The following is a 13,724-nucleotide window of genomic DNA, read 5'->3' as shown; positions in this document are numbered from 1 at the left end:
CTTAAAACAACTTTTTCTTTAAACCCCAATTTTTTTATGTTTTGGTCAGAGTGAAATGTTATGCGATCTCTCCTGTTTCTAAATATATCTGTACCGTTTGGTTTGAACAAGTAAAACTATTTTTATAAGCATTTTACAAAATGTCTATGGGAAAATAAATGGCGGATGAAAATCTCTGGTACAGTGCTGAAGCAGGAAGTGACGTTCACTTTGACTCTCTATGGAGTAAAAAGTGTACATTTTAAAAAGTAAAAGTAAAAGTTGACAGAAAAAGAAAGTCTACTCAAGTAAAGGATACTACCAAAGAGTAGTAGTATTACTTTGTTACAAATAAACCACTGGCTACAGTGCTAAGTCAGTCCCCGTTTCTCTTACACCCGGCAGGAACCATGGACGACCCCTACTACCAGAACACTGTGACCCAGCAGCAGGGGACTGAGGGCGGAGAGTACACCTGCACCCAGGAGGGCGGCTACACCCAGGCGGGGGGCTACACTCAGGAGGGTGGCGGCCAGGACGGCTACGCCTACCGGACGGATTACCCTCCGCAGCAGCAGCAGGAGGAGGACGCGGCCAGCGAAGACACCGAGGGCCACGATGAGGACGAGCAGATGTACGAGGGCGAGTACCAGGGCGTCCCGCACCCCGACGAGATCAAGGCGGCGCGCAGGGCGGCGCGGATAGAGGCCCGGAGGAAAGCCCGCATGGCCGCCGAGCAGCAGGAGGAGGAGGTGGAGCTGCCCGAGCAGTACGAGGGCATCATGGAGGAGTGCGGACACGGACGCTTCCAGTGGATGCTCTTTGTGGTGCTGGGCCTGGCGCTGATGGCCGACGGCGTGGACGGCTACGTGGTGGGCTTCGTCCTGCCCAGTGCCGAGAAGGACATGTGCATATCCAACGCCGACAAGGGCATGCTGGGTAAGTGACGGGCGATATGGGGGGGTGGGGGGTCACTGACGGGCCCTACACACCAACATGAGCGATGAGCGATGTACTCGCTATCGCCCAGTCAGCCCTGCCCCCCGCTGCTACAGCGTGGTTGGCTGCCTTGCTGTATATTTCCGTCTTCAATTGGTCGATTTCGAAATGGCCCCTCCTTCCCTCGCTGCCCGTCTGTCGCTCACCACCTTGCAAAGCATGCTGGGATACCTGGCGTCAGGACAATCGCAAACGACAAGACGAGAGGAGGGGCCAAAATCGAAATAGACCAATTGAAGACGGAAATACAGCAAGGCAGCCAACCAAGCTGCAGCAGTGGGGACAGGGCTTGACAGGGCGAGTGCGAGTACATGCGAGTTGATCGCGTTTGTTTGGTGAGAAGGGGGTCTGAAAGTGTGTGTGCTCGTCATACAGACAGCTGCCACAGTGTCAGTTCTTCTCTTGTCTTCCACAAACCAAGATGGAGTTCTGGACAGAGAAGATGCTGGGCAGACGTTGCTCCATTGATGCTTAGCCTATAGGGTGAGGAAAGATCAAGACGATTCAATGTGTGAAGTGCTGTCAAGTGATGTCAGGGAGGGAGATATCGACCAAGGAGATATCAAGCATTTGAAAAAAAATGACAGCTTACAAAATCATTTCTAGCATGAAAATAAGCAGTTTACTATTCAAGTTAGCAGTGATTTGAGGACTTTTACTTTGAAACAAGCTCTGGTTTGAGGATGGAATAGTGTTTGAAAAATGCCTTTGGCAAAGCAAGATCTTTCTGAAATAGATTACAGCCTTTTGGCATGGAAGCCTTCATTTCCTGTAGACAGTATATATATATATATATATATATATATATATATATATATATATATATAATATCACGCAAATGCCAAAATACAGGAAACACCAACATAGGGCATTTGCTCACCACAAGCCACCTGAACCGCTTCAATGTGTCTTGGCATTGATTCTGCAATGTCTGATGGGGATGTATTTGATTAGTTATCTTCCACCCCGTTTACACCTGGTTTTTAAATGCGACCTGTATCCGGATAAGTTATCTGGATAACGGTCGCATTTAAAAAACAGGTGTAAATGAGATCTGAACACAATGTGAGCCAGACTAACTCCAGATGTGGTCAGGAAGATCTGATCACATCCTGATCACGATGTGTTTACCTTGCATTAACATGAGGCCATTTACACCATGGCGTTAACATGTGTTTTAGGTGATCAGATTGCAATCTTTACACTTGTGTTCAATGTGTACACAATGCATCCCTGACCACCTCCGGAGGTGGTTTGGCCGATCAGATTGCAATCCTTCTTCAATGTGTCTTGGGGGTGTTTACACCTGTACTTTAAAGTGGTCAAGCACTATCCGATTGCAATCTGATGACAGAAAACGCATGTTAATGGCAGGGGTAAATGGCCTGCTTGTGATTTTCCTTATCCAGATAACATCCAGATAACTTATCTGGATACAGGTCACATTTAAAAACCACCCGCTTTCAATATACTGTACTTTGTAAATGTGTATGGTGTTTTCTTCACTATAGCATCATATGTATCATACCTATAATACCAAAGAAGGTCAAAGCAATTTGTATGCAGAGTAGAATCAACTTATTTGAGAAGATGTCTTTAAAAGGTCTCTGGAAACTCTCCCGGAGTTTCAGCGGAGACGACTAAACTGCAAATTAACGCCGGTTTTGATCCACCTGCAGTATCTCTGGGCTCGTTTCCCTGGCCTAGCGTGTAGCTAGGCGACGTGGCAGCTTGCACATCGCTCGTGACGTGGTAACAACAGGCTCCTGGGATGAGGAGGCATTGTGAGAGATTGATGAGGAAGCTGCCGCTGTTGGTATTCAGTGTGTTCCCCAGCTAACACGGAGCATGTTGTAGCAGTCAGTCAGCGAGCTGGGAGGCCTCGCCGCCTGACTGCTGTACAGCTGTCGGGTAGACTTCAGGCCCCCTGACAGCCGGGTGGAAATGAAATCACAGCGTCTGTTTGTGCAGACGAGGAGGAGAGGGAGGAGGAGGAGGAGGAGAGGGAGGAGGAGGAGGAGGAGAGGGAGGAGGAGGAGGAGGAGGAGGAGGAGGAGGAGGAGGAGAGGGAGGAGGCGGAGGAGGAGGAGGAGAGGGAGGAGGAGGAGGAGGAGGAGAGGGAGGAGGAGGAGGAGGAGGAGGAGGAGGATGGCTGATCAGCGGCTGAGCAGAGCAACTTGAGTTGTACAGAATGATCCTGTTTGATTCGTGCTCGTGCGCTCAGTTCACCAGAGACATGGGAGCAGAGACGTCATGTTAACTCTGGACAGCACAAAGACTGCCCAACCAAGTGTTACAAAGAGGAGGATGGTTGGTCCACACACCTTTTATAGTATTCTCACTTTTTCGAAGTAGAGACAGAGACACAGACGTAGAGACAGAGACACAGACGTAGAGACAGAGACACAGACGTAGAGACAGAGACACAGACGTAGAGACAGAGACACAGACGTAGAGACAGAGACGTAGAGACAGAGACACAGAAGTAGAGACAGAGATCGAAAATTCTTTGTCACGTGACTGTTCACCCCTATTGTGACACTCAACGATGGCATCACTGATGACAGCATGCTCTGTTGAGCAATTGTGTGTGACATAATCACTGATGACATCATCACTGATGACGTCGCTCTCGCACATGCATGGAATTGGTGATGTCGAGATCATCACAGATGTCACAATGTCTATGACATCATCAGTGTCATTATAAATCCATCATAAATCACTGATGACATCACAATTGCGCTCGATTGACATCACCGATGGCAGTCATCACTGAAGATGTCACAATGTCTGACGTCATCAGTGGATATGACATCATCAGTCACCACTGGCCACCATTCGATGATTGTGGGGCATGACATCATCAGTTTGTATGACATCATCCGCCACCACGATGATGACGATGACATCATTGCTTTGGTCACCACTCAACGATTTTGGGGCATGACATCAGTGGGTATGACATCATCAGTGATTTATGATCATCCGTGACCACTGGCCACCACTCGATGATGGCGTTTATTACTATAATAACGCGGTGTTCTGAGCATGCTCATTGGACATTGATTATTAGACATTGATTCATCAGTGATGTCATAGACTGTGTTATCAGTGCGCAATTGCTCAGTCGGGAAAATAGAGATCTCGACATCACCAATTCTCTTCATCAGCACTGATGACATCACTGATTTGTGACATCATTTGATGTCATAAATCCTTCCCTGCTGAGGTTATAATTTGCACGACTCTTGCTCATAGCCGAGCCGATAAAGCCTGAACCTGCGGAAAAAACAGGAAGGATTGACCAAGCCCAAGCCACCACCGAGTCGGGAGCTCGTGGCCGTGGGGGAAAAAAGTCAAAAAGCCAGCTACCCGGACCTGCTGCCCCCTCCCTACAGAGGCTGGAGCCTGCGGCAGCTGGAGGTGTTCCTCCACACCGACGGCCGTGGAACCACCGTGCCCAAACCTGTGTGGTCCCTGAAGAAGTACATGGAGAGGCTGGTGCATCTGGAGTGGCTGCAGATCCAGACCATGCAAGCAGAGAGCTGCCTGCCTGTGAGCCACTCAAGGCCACAATCCACTCCCCCCACCAGCCCGCCCAGGCCTCACACCGCCCAGCCCCCCAGGCCTCACACCACCCAGCCCCCCAGGCCTCACACCGCCCAGCCCCCCAGGCCTCACACCGCGCCCCCCAGCCCGCCCAGGAGCACAGCCAGACCTGGAGCACCGTCCAAGCAGAGCAGCAGTGAGAGCCAGGACACCTCAAAAGGAAGAGGCGTAGGAGGAGAAGGACGAGGGGAAGGACATGGAGGAGGGCGAGGAGGAACCCAGACACTAGTGAAGTCATCTCAAACACATGCAGGCAAAGAAAGAAAGAAAGAAACAATCAAAGAAAGAAAGAAACAAAGAAAGAGACAAAGTAAGTAAGTGGCCAGGCCACCGAAAGAAACGGATGATGATGTCATAGTTCTATGTCCCCACAAAAGAAAGACATCTCTACTGATGATGTCATAAAGTCAATGCATTGGTCACTCTCTTTAAATTGTGGCATCACTTGCGCACAGTATTGTTTAAGCGCATGCTCAGCCCGAGTGACATCACTGATAAGGGCATGCTGTGTGTGTGTGTGTGTGTGTGTGTGAGAGCGTGAGAGTGTGTGATTTGATTTGATTGATTGATTTTGTTCATGCATCCAAAAGGCACATGCAGATTCACAGTTGAATACAGTTACAATGAAACATGAAAGGGAGACCCCAAAGAAGCAAGAGATGCTTATGGTAGCCAGGTGACCCAAGACCAGGGCCGGCCCTGCACATCTGGGGGCCCTAAGCAGGATAAGTTTGGGTGTATATACAATTACCGGTATTACAATTATTTGAAGCGATGAATGGGCTCTTTGGATTCACAAGAGTATCAGCTTTCTTGCCATGAATGAATGAATGAATGAATGAATTTATTGAATTTACCCAATTGCTACAATTCCATGACTGTGTAAGCGCCAGTGTGCAGAAATATGAAAGAAAAGGCGAGAATAACATATTTTCACTGCATGCTGTGTCTTTCAGACCCTGGAGCTCTTAAACTCTATAGTAAGTACTGTAGCTGATTATATCACACATGGCTGTAAAGACTCCTGTGGTTCTAATGAGTCCAATTTCATCTTTTATATTTTGTATCGCTTTTCTGTACTTTTGAACTTTTCAATTGGAAAACGTTTACCTTTACCTATTATTATTATTACTCTGTAAAGCACTTTGAACTGCCCCAATCAGTGCAGGACATGTGCTATACAAAAGCTGCCTTGCCTTGCCTACTGTGATGAAAAATGCTACTTACAATGCTAAGTATGGTCATATTCAAGGCACAAGCCATGTGGAGCACTGAGCACTACACAACAGGTGTTCTACCAATTCATTTGTACTGAAGGGTTGCAGCTTGAAAACAGCAAGTCTAAAGGTGCACCCTGGATGGATCATGATTTAACGTGCTTAATGACACAAAGAGACCAAACTAAAAATATGTCCATGACGTCAGGTTCAGTTAGTGAGAGAAAAGCATACTGTAAGACTGCAGAATCAAGTCACCAAATTGAATAGGGTGAAAAACAGAATTCTATCAGCAAAGAATAAAATTAGTCCAATATGATGGTAAAAAGCTATAGAATGTGTTGAATGATATTATGGGTAGAATACTTTTTTTTACTCATTACCATACTGTTCTCTTTGATCACATTTAATTTGGTTCTGATATTCATCCATACAGGACTAGAACAGCCACTACTTGACTACTTTCGTTACCGTGCCCTAGAACTAATGCAATGAAAAATACTATTATATAGATAGAGCCTTTTCCTTATGGAACACTTCCTCTGGATCTTCGAAACATTCCTGGGAAGATAGAATTTAAGAGTAAAATCACTTTTTAGTCTGCACCTCTTTTACCATTACTATTTGGTTATCTAAACTCCTACCATGGAGCAAGCTAGCATAACATGGTTGATGGTACTGCTACCTATTCTTCTGGATGTCTAGCTTCCGCCGCTAATACCAGTCCAGAAGCTCAGCTCTAGCTTAAAAATTGAGTGTGTGAGAGCCGGTCAAGACCAGACCTCTGCCATCTTCTTCCCACAGGGGCCCCCTGGTGGCTACGGAGCCCTAAGCAGCTGCTTTAGTTTGCTTATAGGGAGGGCCGGCTCTGCCCAAGACAACAAAACTGCAAAACAGACAATACAGCTACGCCATACACACCAATCCACCCCCCATGTGTGTGTGTCTCTGGTTGTTGTGTGTGTGTGTGTGTGTGTGTGTGTGTGTGTGTGTGTGTGTGTGTGTGTGTGTGTGTGTGTGTGTGTGTGTGTGTGTGTGTGTGTGTGTGTCTGTGTGTGTGTCCAGCCGTGTGACACACGTCACATGTTATAACATCCCGTGCAACAATGGTGAAGCCGCTTCTATAACTAACTTTGCGTGTCCGTCGGTCCTTCCACTCGATGATTGTGGGGCATGACATCATCAGTGGGTCGATCAGTCACTCGATGGATTGTGTTTGTTTACTATAATGATGACATCATCAGTCACCACTGGCCACCACTCGACAATCATGACAGTGACATCATCGCTCTGGACAACAATCAACGCTTGGGGCTGGGGCATGACATCAGTCATACCACAGGACAGACAGACAGAGAGACAGACAGACATACGATACAGACAGACATACATACAGACATACAGACATACATACAGACATACAGACAGACATACGATACAGGCAGACATACAGACATACGATACAGACAGACATACAGACAGACATACGATACAGACAGACATACAGACATACGATACAGACAGACATATGATACAGACAGACATACATGTACATACAGACATACATACAGACATACGATCCAGACATACATACAGACAGACATACATACAGACATACGATACAGACAGACATACAGACATACGATACAGACAGACATACGATACAGACAGACATACAGACATACAGACATACAGACAGACATACAGACATACATAAAGACATACAGACAGACAGACAGACATATGACACAGACATACAGACAGACATACGATACAGACAGACATACAGACATACGATCCAGACATACGATACAGACAGACATACAGACATACGATCCAGACATACAGACATACAGACATACATACAGACATACGATACAGAGAGACAGACATAACGTACAGACAGAGAGACAGACAGACAGACATACAGACGGTGCTTGGGCCACCAATCGACGATTGTCGGGATGGGGCCCACAGGTCATTGGGTCAAAAATATACAGTATGAACATATTCCCATATGAAATGATAGGGTAGGTGAATGTGTTGCTTATCATGACTCTCACTTTTCTGTTGTCATTATTCGAGGTATTATAAAGACATTTTAATATCCTTAGAATAATAATACCTCCAATAATGACATTTCTAGGTACATTATAACGACACAATTCTAAGCATTCGTTACCCTTCAGGGGAGTTGAATCATAGTGGAAAGTGTGTGGACGGTCGCTCCATTTACCTTCACTCATGGAAAGGTGAAGTGAGCCCCCTTGTGGAGACCAGAGACAACACGTCCATGGCTTTGTAACAGCCACTACTCTGCGTTGTGTATGTGGTTGGTTGTTGGCTGAATGACGGGGCACACACCGTAGCTGGGATCATCACACACCAATACACGTCTCTCTCCACACATCTCCGGAACCAGCATAAGTGCAACTGCCATTACAGTATACTAATGTACAATGTACAATATAAAATGGTGTATAAAAATAGACAAAATAAAGTGCTATAAAATATACAAAATACATTCACTGCGATAGACAATAATTACATACAATTTCCATCCACATTTCTTTAGTGCAAAATATAAACAGTTTAAAATAACCACATGGAATAAACATACCTTCACAGGAAAAACAAAGACAGGGTGTCACACACACCAACAAGTCTCTCTCCACACATTTCTACACAAAAAGGAATACAGAAATACACATAAACGTACTATACACAACATTACACCACATGACCCATATAAATATAACGTGACTTCGACCACGCTGCGTACTAACTGGGGGCGGGGCTAACGTTAGCAGAAGCACGGAGCCACTGGCTAGCAAAAAAGCTGACTAGCTTAGCAAACTTAAACGTAACAGTCTGAAAACGAAATGAAAACTCTCCACACTAAGGAGGCCGGATCAACAGGTTCGCTAGCATCTAACAGCACTCTGTATAGTACGATAGTGTCATTTTAAGATACAAAAATAAAAATGAGAGAGCAAGTGAGAAGCGCAACCTACCCGGAACCAGCATAGGTGCAACTGCAATTATGTCCGGGCGTGTAACACCCAAATACCACCCCAGGTGAACAAAAACCAAGCGTCACTAAACCAGTAGGGTGGAACCTATTACAGAACTGATTTTTGAGGAAGTTCACTATTTAAAACAGAGACGTCAGGACAAATAAACAAACAAAATAAAATAAGAAAATTAGGCCCGCGGCTACAGCTTCAGCAGCAGAACAGATGTGTGTATGTTGTTTGACATGCCTGTGTGTTTTCAGGTCTGCTGGTGTATGTGGCCATGATGGTGGGGGCGCTGGTGTGGGGCGGCCTGTGTGATAAGATGGGCAGGAGGAAGTGTCTGATCTATGTCCTGTCCATCGACCTGCTCTTCTCCTTCCTGTCCTGCTTCGCTCAGGGCTACGGCTTCTTCCTCTTCTTCAGGTTCTGCTCTGGCTTTGGGTGAGACACCACACACATCGACACCGAAGAGCTTCACAGGCTGGATCCTCTAGACGTGAGAGGTTTTCAGTGATGAACCCTAATACCATAACCATTGAATAAATTAATGAATGAATGAATTTATTTATTTATTGAAGACAGTTGTTAAAAATACAAATGAACAGATAAAATCCATACACCGGTATTAAAATTGTCGAGGAATCGAACACACTAAAGTCCAACACTGGTTTCCATTGTGGTCCTCGTTTGTAAAAAAAACACTCATTGGTCGGCCCAGCATGAGCCGACAGAAGACAGAATAAAACAGAAACAATACACACACCACGAACAGAAACTACAAACAAGCAAGACAGTTGTACAATGCTTGGCTGTCAGCAGCTCAGCAGCCATCCTCCCTTCACTGGTGTTTTAAACTGCTTGGCAGTGACAATTTATTTTAAAAGCGGTAACAACATAATCCATTCTGTAGCTGCTGAGTACAGAAAGGTCTTTTCCGCAGATGCAGTCGTAAACCTACAGGGGGGCGACAGTCCTCCCTTTCTTCCTGAATTACTGCAGATGTAGCCCGACATTAGGAAAAAAGCCGTGACACGCTGTATTATCTAAGGGGCTGTTCACACCTGACGTGTGTATTTCAGATCCAAACGCTTTATGATATGCTTATGGGGGGGGGGGGGGCACGGTGGTAGAGCTGTCGCCTCACAGCTAGAAGGCCCTGGGTTCGATTCCCACCTGGGACGCCGTGAGCGCTGATGGAGTGCGTGCCCGTCCGCATGTCCTCGAGTGCCCACCGCCCACCCTGTGTGGAGCTTGCATGTTCTCCCCGTGCCCCCTTGGGGTTTCCTTCATATAGGAACCCCTCACCAAAACATGCAATATCCTGGTCGCTGATGTGGTGCCTCCTCTGGTCATTAGGGGCGCCTGTTCGGAGGGAGGGGAACTCGTTGGAATAGCGTGATCCTCCCACGTGCTATGTCCTACCGGTGAAGCTTCCCCTGTCAGGTGAAAAGAAGCGGCTGGCTAACTGCCCATGTCTCGGAGGAAGCATGGAGCCAGTCTCGGCTCTCCCCAGATCGGCAGAGGGTGGGGCAGGGATAAAAATGGGATAAAAAATCAGGGGGGAAAAAAAGCTTATGGGGATGAGGAGCACGTTTAGCCACAGACTCATTCCCCCCGACACTCATGTTGGTTAGTGCTTTATGATAAGCAGCCGAGAATCATTGAAGGTTCCTTGGGCTATTATGGGAGATTTAATTAATTATTTAATGACCTTTTCTTCTTGAAAAACAGTGATGCAGAAGTCCCCGCATGCTTTTGAACTACTGCTGCACTTTGGCTCCATCCCCGAGAGGAAGTGTTTGGAAAAGTCAAGTGTTGCTCTCTTTCCAGCTGTCAGAAGTTAGACAATGGTTTGGTTTGAGAGAGACGAGGACGTTGGGTCACATGACACTGATTTGGTTCAAATATGTAACAGCTGTCTGCAATATGAATGCAGGATAGATGGCTACTAGTGTCCTCTAGAGAGAGAGTGGCGTCAGTGGAGGACCAAAATGCGTGACTCATTAGCCAATGAACAGCCAGGAAGGGGTCTCGCGCTACTTTTGAATGCTAAAATAAAGCTGATAATGTACAATTTGATAAAAAAAAAAAAAAAAAAAAAATCAAAGTGCATCACAAACTGTCCATTTTGCTGCAACTCGACAGTGCTGCTTAATCCAGAACCTTACTTCCTGGAACTCTTGAGAGTAAAAAAAGAGGGGTCCATTGGAGTGAATGGAGACTCTTCTACACGGCTCTGATGGCTACTACTGTGCCCGCTGTCATGTGCAGCAGGCCAGCGACACACCACATTATTGCCACCTTGTTCAATCAAACTCAAACTCACTTCTCTTGTAACCGCACTGAAATATTCATGTCACAGCTTTGGGCGAGCCAAGACACACAAAGTCCCCAAAATAAAACGTTCAGCTGTTGGCGATTTGCAACGATGATGAGCCCCACATCAGCCATAAAATCACATCTGTGGAGGAACTGGGCCCGTGGCTTCAACAAACCACAAAGAACAGGCCAGCTCAGTTCACTCACAGTCTCACTCACACTCCCTGTCTAACTGTTTGAACAGTTCTTGTTCTAATAAAATCATAATAAAAAGGGAAATCTCCCAGAACGGAGGTGCTTGTCTTGATGTTTAACACATGTCTGTTCAAATCAGATGAAATGTCTGTGAGATGTTCTGGGGTAAAAGTGTAAAAATGCTTCAAGTAACACAACCAGCTTTCATTACAATATCAGTAGTATATCAGAAAACTGTCAACAGTTTTGCACTCATTGATTTAGATGGACAGTTATTGAGAGTTGATTTGAGTTAAGTTGAAATTAAATTAACTTTTTTCAGATTTGATTAGTTATTTCAGGACAAGTTTCATGACCTCCATGATAACATAAAAAAAAAAAAAAAAAAAAAAAAAACTGAGGCTATTTTAAAGCTGGCTTCAATAACACAATAAAAATAAAAAATAAAATAAAATAACAAACAATAAAACAAACAAAAAAACACTCTTTGTATACATGTACATGGTTGTCATCTGATGCTGTTAACCCAAGAGACTTCAAAATGATCTCCAGTAGAAGAAACCTAAATTCCTAGATCACCTACATTTCGAATAGTTAGGGGCACCCACCCAATGGCACTTTTTCCACAGCAGCCATTTTGTGACTGTAAGGCAGGAAGTGACGCAGGTGCAAGCAAAACATTAATGAGGGTTTCCAACCTCCCATCCATTTATGTTTTCCAGTGCCGGGGCCCTCGTTAATGTTTTGGTTGCATCTGTGTGTTACTTCCTGCCTTTTACACACAAAATGGCTACTGTGAAAAAGGCCGAATATGCCTGAGTCTAGAATGATCACGGAAGATAGGGAAGTGTTCAAAAGCCAATGAGAAAACACATCCTGTGTTGTGGCTCCTCCTCCAGAATCGGCGGCTCCATCCCGATCGTGTACACCTACTTCACTGAGTTCCTGCAGATGGACAAGCGTGGAGAACACCTGAGCTGGCTCTGCATGTTCTGGATGCTGGGAGGCCTGTACGCCTCCTTCACTGCCTGGGGCATCATCCCTCACTATGGTAACACTAACACTAACACACACACACACACACACACACACACACACACACACACACACACACACACACACACACACACACACACACACACACACACACACACACACACACACACACACTTGCTTCTCAGCTCTTCAGTATGCTTGCATGTCTTGTCTTAAGAAGCTCTCCCTACAATCACTTCTTAAAAAGGAATAATTACCATAAAAAAATAAACCAAATTGAAAACTACAGCATTCCATTGGGAATTGAAAAAATAAATAAATCTGTCAGTCTCGTGCAATGCGTTGAATACAAATGACACATCCAAAAGTGAGTGCCTATAAGAACACCTGTGTGGGGGGGGATTTGACTGAATTGACAACTGAATTTGAAGTCACAAAGTCACAAAGATGGGTTTTCAAATGTGGCTTTACTGACGGCGCTGTTGTGTCGCAGGCTGGGGCTTTGCCATCGGCACAGAGATCCAGATGCACAGCTGGAGGCTGTTTATCCTGGTGTGTCTCCTGCCTGCTCTGGCCGCGCTGGTCGGAGTCGTCTTTATGCCGGAGAGCCCACGCTTCCTCCTGGAGGTAAGACACTGGAACTGCGGTTGCCACTTCAAATTTCACCTCCTCCCTGCTCAGCATCCACGGTCAGCTACGCTAATATAATGGTTATGTCAGTGTTTAGTGTTGGGCAAGTTACTCGGGAAATGTAATTAGTTACTGATTACTCCTTAAAAAGCATTAAAAGTTACTTTACTGATTACTTTTTCAAAAGTAATTAGTTACATTACTAGTCACTAGTCACTTGGATTAGTAACTGTATGTATATGTTTTGGAAATTATGACGCCTTACATTACTTAATTACTGAAAATTAATCAGATTACAGTAACGCGTTACTAAGTAATGCGTTACTGCCATACACTGGTCAGTCAGTGTACACATGATTAAGAATCGAGTTGTGATTGGTTAAAGATTATGAGTCATGGAGCCACCACAGTGACATCCCACCGCTGTGCTAGGTAGCGAGGGGCTGCTAAGGCGTCAGTGGGGGCAGCACCCACCCATGTTTCTCATGCAGGATATTGTCAGCAGTTTAACCACCTGTGGTATTGTGTGTGTATGTTACTGTGTGTGTGTGTGTGTGTGTGTGTGTGTGTGTGTGTGTGTGTGTGTGTGTGTGTGTGTGTGTGTGTGGTATTGTGTGTGTGTGTGTGTGTGTGTGTGTGTGTGTGTGTGTGTGTGTGTGTGTTATTGTGTGTGTGTGTGTGTGTGTGTGTGTGTGTGTGTGTGTGTGTGTGTGTGTGTGTGTGTGTGTGTGTGTGTGTGTGTGTGTGTGTGTGTGTGTGT

At 45.6% G+C, this 13,724-nt stretch overlaps 1 protein-coding gene across 1 annotated transcript in view; it reads left to right on the top strand.

Annotated features, from left to right (window-relative positions):
• Positions 1-389: 389 nt before the first annotated feature.
• The window catches only part of sv2ba (synaptic vesicle glycoprotein 2Ba), a gene marked incomplete at both ends in the record, with an annotated part of 20,510 nt that continues 7,175 nt past the window's right edge, over positions 390-13,724 (top strand). The window contains 4 exons of the mRNA XM_083662415.1: positions 390-918; positions 9,085-9,265; positions 12,238-12,389; positions 12,828-12,961. Coding sequence (XP_083518541.1) covers positions 390-918; positions 9,085-9,265; positions 12,238-12,389; positions 12,828-12,961 — 996 coding nt within the window. The remainder of the gene's footprint in view (positions 919-9,084; positions 9,266-12,237; positions 12,390-12,827; positions 12,962-13,724) is intronic.

The sequence above is a fragment of the Poromitra crassiceps genome (assembly GCF_964638095.1).
Source record: "Poromitra crassiceps genome assembly, chromosome: 28".
NCBI lineage: Eukaryota > Metazoa > Chordata > Actinopteri > Beryciformes > Melamphaidae > Poromitra > Poromitra crassiceps.
This window is presented reverse-complemented; position numbering and strand designations above follow the sequence as displayed.